The 15,565-nt window shown below is 35.1% G+C and overlaps 1 protein-coding gene across 2 annotated transcripts in view; it reads left to right on the top strand.

The window, feature by feature from the left end:
* The window catches only part of ANGPT1 (angiopoietin 1), a 250,606-nt gene that overhangs the window by 187,848 nt on the left and 47,193 nt on the right, over positions 1–15,565 (top strand). For both annotated transcript variants that reach the window (XM_027131602.1, XM_027131603.1), the window contains exon 5: positions 7,360–7,487. In XM_027131602.1, the coding sequence (XP_026987403.1) occupies positions 7,360–7,487 (128 nt within the window). The remainder of the gene's footprint in view (positions 1–7,359; positions 7,488–15,565) is intronic.

Below are 15,565 nucleotides of genomic sequence, written 5' to 3'. Positions count from 1 at the left end.
CATGCTGAGATATCAACCCACAGATATTTAGGTTCATATACATATATTTTATATGAAATAAAATACCAATTTTGAAAGTTTTAATTTATAAGCTTAAAACTCGTATGTGTTTATATAGCTATACATATGTGATACGTATTTATGAAATCATCAGTAGGTCTTCCTCACCCACCCACAAAATATTGAAATATTGAATATTGCCTACAAACCTTTAAACGTATTTTCTACACCCTTGAAATGCAAAATATTACCTTCGTCTACTTCTAGAAGTCCTTTCAAGTAAATTAGGATACCAGGGAATTTCTTAAATGGCCTTTCCATGAAATACCCACACACCTGGCTGAAGACTAGAGAATCTAATCAATCAGTTTTTAGCTTGTTTGCACCTTGTCAGATATGCCATTTTACTCATCTGTATGTTCAGTTACCTTCAGTGACCTGTTGTGTGAAAATCACGGGCTAGGGTCAATTCCTAGTACTATGATCTCCTTAATGCTAATGGCCCAAAAAGTACCACAAGAAATATCCTTAAACCAATAACATGATCTGCATACATTCTGATGTTTGCTAAATACTGGAGAGATATGAATGATTATCCACATCTAAGATTTAAAAAGAATAATTGAAGAATTGATCCCTTTATAGCAACTTACTAGGAATTAAGTAGGATCAAGGGCTCCTGGTTTTTATATTGCCTCTGGTAGCAAGGCTAATTGTCTTCTGCATTCTCTACTACGTTTTCTGAGACTCAGAATTACCAATTCCACATTCCAGGAAATTTTCTCTTGAGGGTTCATCTGAATTGAAGTGACCCTCTGCCTTAACTTTCATGGTTCTTCCCTCAAGTCAGCCCAGTGGTAGATATGCCATCCGGGTTGGAATTGAGTAGGCAAATGAAGGCAAGGGCCAGATAAAGCTAACAGCTGCTGGAGTCAGCGTCTCAGGTTGCTCATTGGCTGAATGTTGGCTGGTGAAAGACAGACATGCACCTGCTTATGTCCCTGTTCTTTCCCTTTAGATCCCAGAGATTTGGTTGTATAGATAAGGGATGAATAATGATTCCTTCCTAAGACTTTCCTAAGATTTATTTGCTGATATTGATGTGGGTAAAGTCTTTGAACTGGCATACCAAGCTCTTAAAATTTAGTTCAGATAGCTTTTTTACATGTTTTATTCATTCAGGTGTTATCTCTTCTGAACAGCCTTCCCCAAGTCTACCTGGTCAGAAATAGAGTGTAGTCTCTGCACCTACTCTCAATGCACTTGATACATATCTCCAAAACAGCAATTGTGTGCATTATCTCTGTTCGGTATTATATTTAAACTGGTACCATTAGACTGAGAAGCTGTTGCTAGCCATCTTGTGACCAGGTACAGAGTCAGCAACAAGTGAGTCAAGAAAAAGATAAGTAAACTAATTCCTGATCACACTGTTTGAAACCTGATCATGCTTTCCCTAAAGCTCTATCCTAGATTGTTGAATTACATGATTCAATAAATTATCGTTTTGCTTCAGCCAGCTTGAGTTGGGTTTTTCCCTATCATGGAAGATACTAATCATAGATGTAGCTATCATGAGATATTATGGAAGACCTACTAATGGGTCTTTCTCTCATCAGACTGTGATCACATTAAGGACAGGTTGTGGTTTTCTTATGTCTGTATCTCCATTATCTTGAAAAAGTCATGCAAATAGCAGATGTTTAATCAATATTTACTGAAATTGTTAATATAGGATGGGTTAAACTAAGAAGAGACAGGAGGCAGTCTTTTAAATTGAGACAAATTAAAAGTCTCAGTCTATTTGTCTTATATTTAGGCTTTCATTAATTTTTAACGATGACAACTGAGGAAGGATAGTGGGATCAGTAAGAGAAGAAGAGAACATCGGTTTCGGAAGAAAATATTAGGTAAATTAAACAAATGAAAGTTGGGGTTGCATCAGGAACTGCTCAACAAGCAAGTAGAAATGAGGATCTGGAGGTCATGAGAGAAGCAAATACGTGGTGTCAGAAATGCTTGTATCTTAGAAATCTGTGTGAAAGTTTGAAGCCTTAGAAATTGGTTTGCAAAAAGAGCAGATGAAAAAGGAATAGAGATCCAAGAATAGAATCTTGGTGAGCATCTATTGGTAGGTGGGGAGAGGAACAGAACGCAATGAAGAGGAAAGAGAAAGGACAATTAGAGAAGGAGAAAAGGGACTAAGAGAGGTCAACACAAAAGGCAAGGGCAAAGATAGGCAAAGACAACTTCTGTAGAGGAAAAAGGTAGAGGAGACTTATTTTAAATGGTTTTGATCGTCATAGTAAACCATAAAACAATGTCATATATAAATAGAGAAGACAGGAGTGAGACTTAATCTTGAAAAAAGTAGAAAGATTTGAAATACACTTTTCAGGAAATGTAATAAAAAGTCTGTTAGAAATGACCAAGGGTTTGACTGAGAAGCATAGAGAACACAGCTCAGTTTAGAAAGTACACATTTGAAGGGCATTAAATAGCCTCACTTTAGTGTTTGCAGTCTAGAAATGGGGGTGAGAATGTGAATAAACGTCCTTCCTTGGGTCAGGATTTACCCATACAAGGGGTTAGTGGATGAAAGGACAGTGGAAGGAGGGCACTAGCAATTCCACCCGAACCGTGCTTAAATGCCTCACTCTCAGGCTGAAGGTAGGAAGAAGGAAAAAGGAGGCTAGGAAGAGGCAGATAGTAATGGTGGGGATCTAGACTCTCAATTAGAAGAAAGACAAACTCATTAAGAATTAAAGAATGGGAAAGGAAAAAATAAGAGTATATGTGATCAAAGGCGGAACTTTTAGATGTAAAGATCATTTTTTAAGAATTCATGCTTTTAAACCAGCTTTTAAACCAGTGTATTATTATAAGTTAAACCACTTTTACAGATATAGCTAAAACACCTATATCAAGTATCAAGATTGCTCCTCCCTGCTCTGTCCAGTTGATGCTGCTTTTATCTTCTTCCATCAGGTTTTCCATGTTTGTCTCTTGTCATTTATCTTATATTCCTCCAGGCATTATCTTCCATCTTGCTGAATCTCAAGACCTCCTACAAAAATTTATCCTTAGTTCTGACACTTGCAATGTTCAGTTAATTCATCTTTGTTCTTGTCTTTCTGTGTTTTAAAATGTTTACTGTGTGTCCAGTTTTACAATACCTAACCATAACACTGAATTTCAGAATTCTCCAATATTTAACAAAGAAAATAGGCATGAAAATTGAAGCTATGAGATTAAATCTCTACAATCAGCATATGGTATATACATCATATATCATTTCATCTGAAATAATCTTTAATTCTTAATAAATTTAATAAATAAAGCTTACAGTATACAGCAAGATTAGATTACCTGGGTTTTTTAGACTTAAACTTAACAATGGTGTGCCTTGATGTAGTCAATGAATGAAATAAGCCAATTATTAGCCAGCTCTGACAAGGAGAGGCCAGCTCAATATAATCCTAGGTGTAACCAGTCAATTGTAACTTCCCTGCATTTCGTCAGCTACAGTATTTATATTTGAGGGTAGAAGACAGCAGCGTCCACCACTCCATTGAGCGGGTTGGCTAGCCTTCCACAGCCTGAGTGTCCTTTCCATAAGAAAGAATAAGAATGTAATGTTGCCATTGATGATATCATTATTATCATAACAGCAATAACTACCATTTCTTGGCACTTACTATAATTCAGTCACTCTGCGTTATGTAATTCACATACTTGCCTCAGAGATATGTATAAATTCCCCACTTTATAGATTAAAAAGAGAAAGCAAAACTCTGAAAGTCAATCTACCCTTATAGAAGGGGTCTTCAGACCATAGAATATAATACAAATATTAAAGGTAAGCTCTGAATGAAACTTTTAAATTGCTTTTAAATGCTATATTACTCTAAAATGTAGCCTGGACCAAACTTTCAAGCATAATATTACTAGTTAGTAAGTAATTAAAAACAAGCAGTCTAATCATCTGGAAAGAATGTATTTCAATTTTTCAAAAATATGAAACTATATTTCAAGAAAATGAAACATCTATATCAGATATGTTGCCACAATGACAACAACGAATCCATAGTATAACCATAGCACTAACTGTACGTTTTATGGTAGACTCCTCAAACCATTTTTCCAGTTATAAGACTTAACATCCATAGTTTGAACATTTTTATAAATTAGTTTCCAGAAAAATAAGATAATATCCAACTTTTTCCTTTTTTCTGTGTTACTGAAAAAGTGTGTGAAATAGCTTCCCTCTTCCCCAACAACAGTCTTTTCACCTACTTCATCCTGAAGAGGAAAAGAAAAGGGGAAGGGAGGTGGCAGAGAAGTGGGAAGGGAATGCATTCTCCTTACATAACTAAATAAGGGAGGGCAGGAAGTGGTACATTGAACAAGAAAACGTTTTCTCTTTCTTTAGATAAATGATTATCCCCACCTCTCACCCAAAAAAGAAAAATGGGTTTACCGTTGAATTCCTCTTGACCACATCTTCCTGTTTGTTCATCCTCTCAAGGGATTATAAATTTTAGTTAGTATTTCTTTACATCCTTTTTTTTTTTTGCATCTGATTTGGTTATTTTCAACAGAAGAGCAAGCATTTAGAATTTAGGAAGGTTTAGTTTTAGAAAAATAATAGTCCATTTAGCTTAAAATAAGTAAACACAAGTGAAATGCATTGATGTTTTTGAAAACAAGACCTTTGTATAATCCACTGACATGCCCAGTGCCATTAAAAGTAGCTTTTGAGTATATAAATATTCATTTTTAATTGCTATTTGCATACATTCTATGCAATGCTTCTTCACCATCATATGATGTTAATCCTCTGATTACTTATTTTGTGTTGATATTGCAATTGTTCTTTTTGTGTGTGTTTTTATTTAAATATTTATTTATTTATTCGGTTGCATCAGGTCTTATAGCAGGTGGCCTGCTTAGTTACGGCTCACCAGCTTCTTAGTTGTGGCACATGGGCTCCTCAGTTCTGGCAGGCAGGCTCCTTAGTTGTGGCATGCAAGTGGGATCTAGTTCCCGGACCAGGGATCGAACCTGGGCCCCCTGCATTGGGAGTGCGCAGTCTTTTTTTTTTTTTTTTTAACATCTTTATTGGACTATAATTGCTTTACAATGGTGTGTTACTTTCTGCTTTATAACAAAGTGAATCAGTTATACATATACATATGTTCCCATATCTCTTCCCTTTTGCGTCTCCCTCCCTCCCACCCTCCCTATCCCACCCCTCTAGGTGGTCACAAACCACCGAGCTGATCTCCCTGTGCTGTGCGGCTGCTTCCCACTAGCTATCTATTTTACGTTTAGTAGTGTATATATGTCCATGCCACTCTCTCACTTTGTCACAGCTTACCCTTCACCCTCCCCATATCCTCAAGTCCATTCTCTAGTAGGTCTGTGTCTTTATTCCCGTCTTACCCCTAGGTTCTTCATGACCTTTTTATTTTTCTTAGATTCCATATATATGTGTTAGCATATGGTATTTGTTTTTCTCTTTCTGACTTACTTCACTCTGTATGACAGACTCTAGGTCCGTCCACCTCACTACAAATACCTCAATTTCGTTTCTTTTTATGGCTGAGTAATATTCCATTGTATGTATGTGCCACATCTTCTTTATCCATTCATCCAATGACGGACACTTAGGTAGGGGAGCACGCAGTCTTAACCACTGTGCCACCAGGGAAGTCCCTGATACTGCAATTGTGATGGGTGGTGTTTAGAAGTAGCTTTTAATATAAGTAGGCAAAACCATTAGTGCAAACAGGAGCTATGTAGAGAACCATAATGCTATTAAATGTTATAATTCTATATTTTTGTTATAGCAACATATATGACATGGATATTTCATTTCCTTGAACCATAGTAATTTTTGAAAATTTGAAATATTTATATTGAGATAGTCATTCTTTCTACAAAGATTAGACTGTTAATTTTTAATTACCTATAAATTAGTAACACCATGTGTCAAATATAAATCAGGTTAGTATTTTAGATTGTTAGAACATTTAAAATCATTTTAAAAGCACTGATTCATAGCTTACCTTTGATATTATTATTTTAAAATACCATAGTGACTCAGAGTGATTGAAAGCAGATAATTATTAAGTAACCAGAGACTTTAAGGGCAAGATTATAAAATATTCTTAGGCTAATGAAACAAATTGCTTAAATAACATGTATTTATTAGAAAATACTAAATCATAAATATTTTATAAAGATACCACCCATATCTTTAGCTGAGGACTAGTAAATGAGGCATTTTTGTATTTTGATCTCATTAATAAGAACTTAATAGTGGTTGAAGCTCAATGAATGAAATAAAGTTCCTCTCAGTGGAGACTATATCTCTAATTAAATTTCTTTTTCCGCTTGACTTCCAGCTTTTACTGAGCTCTTCCACCTATATAACTTAATTTCAAATCTTATTATATATTTTTTTTTGCGGTACGCGGGCCTCCCATTGTTGTGGCCTCTCCCATTGTGGAGCACAGGCTCCGGACACGCAGGCTCAGCGGCCATGGCTCACGGGCCCAGCCGCTCCGCGGCATGTGGGATCCTCCCAGACCGGGGCACGAACCCGCGTCCCCTGCATCGGCAGGCGGACTCTCAACCACTGCGCCACCAGGGAAGCCCAGCCAAATTTTATTAATTTTTGTTCTTCTATTTGTATGTCATCCACCTGATAGTTTAACTTCAGACCATTAAATAAAAAACAAAGTTTACTTCCTTTTTCATTCTAGATAGTTAAATTGGATCAGGGACTTCTTTCTACCTTTTAATTATTTTGAGAGTTTTTAAAAAATAAAAATTTCTAGGAGCTCTTCAGTATAAAGCCACAGAAAAACAGTACAACCTTCTTTTAGCATCTTAAACCTCCATATTATATTTTTATGTTTGAATTTATCTTCACCTCTCCCTCCTCCAAAAATGCTTTAGCATTTTTCAAACTTTCCTATGAAATGTAGGTAAGAACGTTTTAGAAATTTTAGCGAAACATTGACAAAATTGTTACCAATTGCAGGTATTACATGATCAGATTATTTGTCCCTTGAGTTGATGTTCTGGAAGTGATAGAGAAAAAAACAAGAAATTAAGCAAAATATAAAAAGTATTCAGTTATAAACTGATCACATATTTTTCCTATAGTTTTGTAATTCTGTGAGTCACCTCAAAATCTAGTATTGTTCTTATGATTGATTTTTCAATAAATGCAACATTGACATTTGTTTGGAGGAAATGAAGACTTGCTTACCTATACTTAGAGTCCATTTGGGCACTAATGGTACTGATATTCACATATTGCAATCTTTTTTTTTTTTTTTTTTGCAGTTTTACTAAAGGGAGGAAAAAAAGAGGAAGAAAAGCCATTTAGAGACTGTGCAGATGTATATCAAGCTGGTTTTAATAAAAGTGGAATCTACACTATTTATATTAATAATATGCCAGAACCCAAAAAGGTAAAACCAGAAGTGTTTGTTTATGAGATGTAAAGCAGATCCTAGTTGAATTGCTGAATAATCAGATTGATTTGTGGGCTTGTTAAACTGAAAATATTTGTGCCTGAGCTCTTTTCTCCCAAAGATACTCTGTTTCCCAGGTCCGTAAAAGATGAAAACCCTATCGTACAGACCTCTTCCAACCCTCACATATCCCATCCCTATTTCACACACAGTTTTCCATTTACTCTCTGCTCATTCCTGGAATGTCCCATTGTTCGTAAATGCTTGCCTTGTACAGATTACATGTTGAAGTCACGTATACCTCAAGTGCATGGAGATGAGTTAGGAACCATCTTCTAAAGTCCCAAGGACCCAGATGGTACACATCATCTACAGTTCAAATACCGTGGAGAGAGCTAGAGACATGTTTCTAGAACCACTCCTCCTATTTGGGTAGAGAAACATATTCGATCTTAACTCATAATCTTGAAAGGATTTGCTTTTCATATTTACCTAAAAGAGTGTGTTGGAGGATAGTTTTCATCAGTATATTGAACAGGATCCAAAGTAAACTCTGAAGTAAGAAAACACTGTCTTGCTGTCACACCTCCTCTATATACACTTTCTCCCTATTTATTCATTAAATCATCCATCCATTCCTTCATTCAATACATATTAAGTGTATGTCATTTATTTGTCAGTAAATGACTAGGGACATAATATAAAACAGTTCCCAGTGTAGTGGTGAAGACAGACAATTACACAGAAATTATAACATACTGTAGAAGTGTAGTGATAGAGGCTGCTTGAAGCAGGGTTTATGGAGAGCCTTGAAGAAAGCCCTGTTTTTCAACGTGTAAAAAACTTTAGCCAGATGCTCAAGACCCCAAGAGGACCACCTGCCCTTGCAGTGCTTTATCCTCAAAAGATGGAACAATTTTTCTCCTTTCATTGCCCCACCTAAATTACCAGTCCTTTGTCCCCATTTCCTCTGGGTACTGTGCAAATGCTCTTGGAAGGCTTTCCCCGATTCCCTCAAGCAACTTTGCATGACTCTCTCACTACCAGAATTCTATGAAGCAAGGATTTTACTTTTATCTTTGATTTCCCAGGACCCAGAATAGTTTCTGGCACATAATAGGTCCTCAGTAAATATGTGCTGAAATGAATGAATAAATAAATAACCTGCTGATGATAATACCAACACTTCTGTGTAGTATATAGTAAGTAAACCTAACTTACTTAGTCATTCTGATTGTTAGTTTCCTTTGCTGGGTGAGGGAAATGGATCATGGAGACCAGTTTGCCAGATGTCACAGATGTCACACATATGTCAAGAGGGAGAGTCTGGACTCTACTATCCTCTCTGCTGATTTCAGTGAGAATTAGTGGTTTAAGTTAGCTCAGTGATTTTTCCCTTTGCTGGAACAAAATTTTCTTCTGAAAAGAGGTCTTCCATACTGACCTATAACAGGGGGAAGAGATAGAGAAAGTGCAGGGGGTAAAAAAGGTGGCAGGCAGTTATGGACATTGCTACCTGGGTCACCCACCAGAGAAGTTTGGTTTCACTGTATTTCATTTTGGGCTTCTGTGCAAAATTTCACTGAATCGGGTGTTCCATATCTTAAAAAAAAAAAAAATTGTGAAGGTACAATAACAAGTTTAGGAGTAGAGAGGAGAGGGTAATTTATTGTAAAAATGAGCTTTTTAAATCCTTTGGATCATATGACAGGAAACCTTCCTACTCTGCTTACTGGTATCTTAAAATCATACTTAAGTTTAAATTCAATTCATACATGTGCACAGGCATGTATGCACACCCACACACTGACACACCATAGAGATGGCATGTGAAGTGTGTTAGAAGCTGTCCTGGGGGAGAGAAGTGGAGCTAACGTAAAGACTTTCTGCAATTTACCTGTTTTGCTGCCCAAGACCTGACAGAACTCCTAAATGATTGTCACATCCCCTCTAACATAATGACTATAAAAATAAAGTTAACTAAAAATATTGTGATCTTCCTTTTAAACTGTTAACAATTATATATGTATGAATATATAAATAAAATAATTTTTAAAGTTTTTAGATTAACTTTTACACTTTTAGAATCTTTTTCAGTCCGTCACCAATACTACCACGTGGCCCTTAGTGAGAGCATTACAAGTAAAGTTTGATCAGTCCATTAAATTTAAGTCATGTAAGTTCATAACTCTATTCTAGTTCAAAATGTTTTGAGATGCAAATAACGCACAGGCTGTTTGCAGAACCACTGCTTCTGTTAGGGTGGAAGAAAAGTATCCTAACTCATAATCTTGAATAACTCATAAACGTGAATAATAACTCATAAACTTGAACAATAACTTATAAACTTAAATAAATTTGCTTTTTTAAAAGATTACATGAAAGAGTGGGTTAGAGGATCCAGTTCACTAGTTCAGTGGCTGACTTCTATGTTGGTTTCACAACGATACCATGATTTAAATTTACGCCTCTGCAAAATAATGAATTTTACATATTATAGAGCTTCGGTGTTGTTCTTAAAAAAAATCTAAAACATTAAATCAACAAATGCCAAATACCTGCTAAATTAAACTTACTAGATTTAGTCCCAGGGAAAAATATTACCCCAAACAGATTAGCAATCATATCAATACAGGCCTGTAAGAGGCAAATTTTATCACTATAGAAACAGCCCCATGGCGCTTCAGATGGAAGAAGGATAAATTCACGTCATTTGTACTGTCATTAGATTTAGTTTAATTGGAAATAATAGCAGAGCATGGTGAGAGGGGGAGATAACTGACCATAAGGAAGAAAGACTTTGGCCTTCCTCTTGACCTAAGTGTTCATTCCCTTGTTTTATTCTTTCTCTTTTCTGATCATGATCCTCTCACAAGTAGTAATATTGTTCTGTTCTGGAGATGGATACTTTAGGCTGATGCACCTGCCCTTTCTGGTAGGTAGCAAGTTTTGTTTTAAATCCCTTATTATATTCACATAGCTTAACATTAGTGAGAACAAATATTGTGTGAACTTCCCCAATGTAATTTAGAAACTGATTAATATAATAGTTCAAAAGTACTGTGCATTTACAGTTTGCCAGGTTCTATTCTAAGCACTTTAGATATATATCCTCACTTGTTTACTCCTTTCAATATCTCTATGATATAGGTGCTCCCATTATTCCTATTTTAGAAAAATAACTTGCCCAAATCACATAGTAAATATTGAACACAGACTTTGTAACAAAGGAATTAACTCTAGACTGTACCATCTTAAGAGGGGACTAAGTAGGATAATTACTTATATTAGTATTGACTGAAGCCATACCATTCATAATTTTTTATAGGAACCTATGTGAATGACACGGCTAAGAGTTTATTGTCAGAAAATTATGTTCTGATTGTAAGCCATCCCACTTCCTCATTTTCTTTTCTTATTTTGATATAAATAATTGGTATCCTCTCAGTTCTATAAAAAGTGCTTGGAAAATGCATCTTTAGGACCTTCACCCTTCCATGTAGATTATACTTTGGAGCTAATCGTTTGGTGCTAATCGTGGATATGCTTAACAAAAATTTTGCTCATTTTAATGCTTGCAGAAGTTCTAGCAAGGGTAAGAAACTCAAGGCAAGCCTATGTAAAAACAAAACAAAAAGTTCAATTATGTATGATATAAGATATGGATCAATCAATTAAATTGGCCTATTTAGGCAATTAACAAAAACTATTAATAGGAATTATTAATTTTAGGCAGAGTGAGAGTTGCAAGTATACACAATCGTTACACAGTTGTTTTGACTGACATCATTCCTTGCCAAGAAAGACTGTCTGCAAAAGTTAGAAGAGTATTATCTTTTCAAATATGACATGGAAGCCAAAGGCGGTTTTCTAGGACTATTAAAATTTTCAAGCAGATAGAAAATGAGAATTAGATCATTTATATATTTATTTTTTTACTCTTTTTCATCATTAACGGCTCGTGGTTATCTTCCTCTCTGAATTCCCTTCAATGCATGTTAGTAGGGAATAGGATTTTTCCTTTTATTTCATGTTTCTAAAACCAAATGTACTATAACCAGCTTAGTTTCATTCACTAAAACAAACCATTAAATCATAACTGATTATCGTAAAATATTTAAAAATTTGTTTCTGAATTTATAATTTCCCTAATTCTTGGAAAAGGACTATAACAAATGTATTGAGCCTTTTTTATTTAAGGTTATGGAAAAATAATTAACACTCACAAGGTTAATCATTCCAACTTGCACACGGCATAAAAGCATAAGAACTATGTGAATCAAATTTCCCCTTTTTGTTTGGGTTTAAATCGTTATATTATTTTAAAGGATATTTAATGCTTGAAAGCTTTGACCTTGCCTGGGATAGGAGCCAGTTCAATCTTTTCTCAAATAGAGTTAAGCCTAAGTCATATGATCAATAAATGCAACAGGCATAGTAAATGTAGTGGGGCCTGTGTCTACAGGAAGGACACTGCCAGATAGCACAAACCATACCATATTGGCGAAGGAACTTTTCAAGTCCTTTCGTATCTCAAATCTTTTGAAACCAACCACCTAATTTTTTTAACTTCCTTCATCTGTTAAGCATAGACTTTTTATTTTTCTTCTGACTAGAAATAACATGGTCTTTTGTGTGTGTGTGCTAGCATGAATCCAGCTTCATATATATATGTACATATACATATATGTATATATATACATATACACGTACACTAAAAAGCATGCTCAAAGATTGATGTTGCCACTATTATTAACAAGAAGCTGGTAATTGTAATCATAAGGACAGTTTATTGAACTTCTATATATTTTGGCTTTATATGTTCTAGATTATTCATAACAAATTATAAATTTGAGATATTATATACATAGAGTACATGTGCACAATATAAATACATATTATCTCATCTGTAAAATACATCTAAAAGATTAATGACAAAGCTTAGTATGTGCCAAACACTGTTCTAAAAACTCCATATGCATTGACTCATTTAATCCTTGCAAAAGATCCATGACATAGCTTGAGAGAGCAGAGGTGGAACTTGAACACAGGCAATGTTGCACCTGAGTCCATGCCTCTAACCAATGTGTCATTCAGTTCTATTGTGTCCACATTCCACAAATGGCAGCTATTATCCTTGCTGTTATTACTGAGTCCTAATAAGAATTGTAGAGCATAAGTCTAACCTCTTAAGTTCTCTGCACTTTAGCTTCCAAGGCTGTAATCTGCCTGGGTAACTTCTCTCTCCTCTGGGCAACTTTCTCTGGGTCTTTACCTAAGAAGTACTCCCAACACATCTTAACATTTTCATGTCACTAGATACCTTTGTTTAAAAGGAAAGTTGTCTTTTTCTAAAATTAGTGAGTGATTTTAAAACTTTTTAAGTGCATAGAATTTTAATAACATAGATAATAGTGATAAAAAACTGTAAAGAACAGTTTTCTCTACACACTCTATATTTATAGATGTAGTTATTCCTTTCCCTGAGTGTGTTAAGTGGACTTTATAGGTTTGCAAACGCAGTTTGGCAAACTTTCAGTCAATCAGTGTCCATTAGGAAATCAAAATCTGGAAAAAAAATTCTAGAATAACCAGTCAAGGCAGGGTAAAATATAATTTAAAAAACAAGTGAAATTAGTTTACTCTAACAAAATATTTCCTTGACATTTTCACTCAGTCTTATCTGTTTTACCAGTAAAGTTCCATTTGGCCACTTGTGTTGAATCGCCAACTATGCCCTCTGTAAACTGTGCCATCTGGATTTTATTCTTATAGAAATCCTTCAGTCTCTCTCTTCAAGGTCACTAATGGCTCCTTCATTTTAAATTTAAGTGTGTATTTTCTTAATCTTTATTTGTCTTGACTTGTCTGGAATATTTGATTAAGTAGATTATTCCCCCAACTCAAAATCCATCCCCAGCTTTCACTGCATTCCATTAATCAAGTTTTCCTATTTTATGTCTTTCCTTATTGCATCTCTAGTTTTTCAACAAATATTCATTTAGTACCTGCTAGGCTACTGTCCCTACTGCTCTAGGCATCAGGGACAGTAGCAAATAAAATGAAGTTCCTGCCTGTTTAAAGGTTATTGGTGTCTTTTATCTCCATCAGTTGTTCACCAAAGCCCATTCTTGGACCCGACCCTCCCCCCACATCTGTTTCCACTTTTTTTTTTTTACTTCTTTAAAATTCCATCTTTGTGCTATCAACTACTGCTTTCAAGAATATTACCCCTAATATAATTTTGAATTAGGTAAACAGGGGGTTCAAATCCTAGATCCAGTACCTGTTATATTAATAATAACCATTGGTAAGTTGCTGAAATACTCAAAGCCTTAGGTTTTTCATCTGCAAAATGGAGATAATAATCATACCTACATCACAGGGTTCTTGTGAGATAAATTAGAAAATGCGTGTAAAGTGTTTAAATTATCTAGCAGTTAAAAGGCATACTATTGTTATGACTATTTCTTTCTTAGTCCCTCATGCTCTTATCCTTATTCTTACCCTTGATCTACCTACAGTTAGATCATCTCTAACTGATCAATAAACTCCCCCTTTTGGATGACTATGCTATCTGAAACCCTAGGTTTTCAAAACCATGATCATTTTCTTTTCTCACATGTTAGCTCTCTTCCTTAAATTTCTCATTTAGATTACTGACTCTATTATTCTCAGGTCACTAGAGTTGAAAATTGTGGATTCCCACATCTCTTTAACTCTACAGGGGCACACAGTGTTTTAACTTTTAGGTGTTTTGAGGAAATTATCCGTATTTCGTTCATCATAATATCTCCAGTTGTAACACAGAATCAATGCCCAAAAATGCTTGTTGGGTGAAAAAAATTGAATTAGACTTAGAATTAAGGAAGACAAAAGACTAGATGGAGGTTATCTTGAGGACAAAGAGCAGGTGCATAGAGGTTAAGGGATTAGTAGAGGGAGAAATTTAGGACAGGGAGAGGAATTTCAAATCTGTGATCTTGGAGGTGAATCAGTTCCTAGTGATAATGAATACATACTGATGGGTGCATGTTCAAATTAGAGGAAGAGCCCTCAGGAGAGCATTTTGCCTATTTTTGTATGCTCACAGTTAAGTATGTACCTCCTAGTTCCTTTTACTTCGAGGAAGTACATGGACAATTTGTCCTTTGAATAACAGTTCTTGCCATTGTTTTCATACCCTTTAGCCATTTGTGCTCCAAATTTAATGCCTCAAGGAAAACACTTGAGGTTTTCCTTTAATCAGGCTCTTTGCCCACACAGCGTGCCTGCTGCTGTTGCCTCATATCTACACCTTTAGCCAGCCTCCAAATTGCTTTAGTAGTCAATTGCCGGGGGAATGATGTTCCCCAAAGCTGAGCCCTTGAATAATCAAGCCGCCACATTTATGCTACATCAATTACAGTGATTGCTCTCCAAAGATAATGCCATTACAGATATGTTTCTCTCCTTGGGTGGACTCTGGGGGAAATGAATCAATTTCTAAATAAATAGTATTATATTTAGAAAAATTGAAATAAGCATAATCTTTGAAAGATTTGGATAACTTTTCCACATGGGAAAGAAATGCTTCTCACAGAAGGAATACAGTATGTCATGTTCTCTTCTTATTGTTCGTGACAAAAATTCAAGCAAATAATGTGTTCTCCATATGCTGGGGACCAAATTTTGCCTCTAATGTAATACTGAACCATCAAGAATAATTATTGTTGTATATGAGCATGTAGGAGTTAATATACAATGAAATGTGTAATAGCTAAATATAAATGATTTTTTAAATATTATTTTTCCAAAACCTTTATTATTAGTATATTGTGATTTAACAAATTAAAGATAGAAAATTCCAAATCTTATGTTTTAGCAATAAAATGGTCTGTAACTTTGGAAACTTTTAGTAGCATTTTAAAAAATTGAATATACATAGTGCCTATTACCATTTAAGACAAACTTTTTAAAAATAATTTTTATAGTCTGTGACTGAGACAATTTTCAGCTGACTGATTTAAACCTTTACAAGTAATTTATCATTTGATGGGATTTAATCAGAAACAACTCAAATACAGGAAGAAATA

Source organism: Aethalodelphis obliquidens, unplaced genomic scaffold (genome assembly GCF_003676395.1).
Source record: "Aethalodelphis obliquidens isolate GAN/ISIS:26980383/991018 unplaced genomic scaffold, ASM367639v1 scaffold39, whole genome shotgun sequence".
Lineage (NCBI taxonomy): Eukaryota > Metazoa > Chordata > Mammalia > Artiodactyla > Delphinidae > Aethalodelphis > Aethalodelphis obliquidens.
Note: the sequence above shows the minus strand (reverse complement) of the source record. Positions and strands in the feature narration are given on the sequence as shown.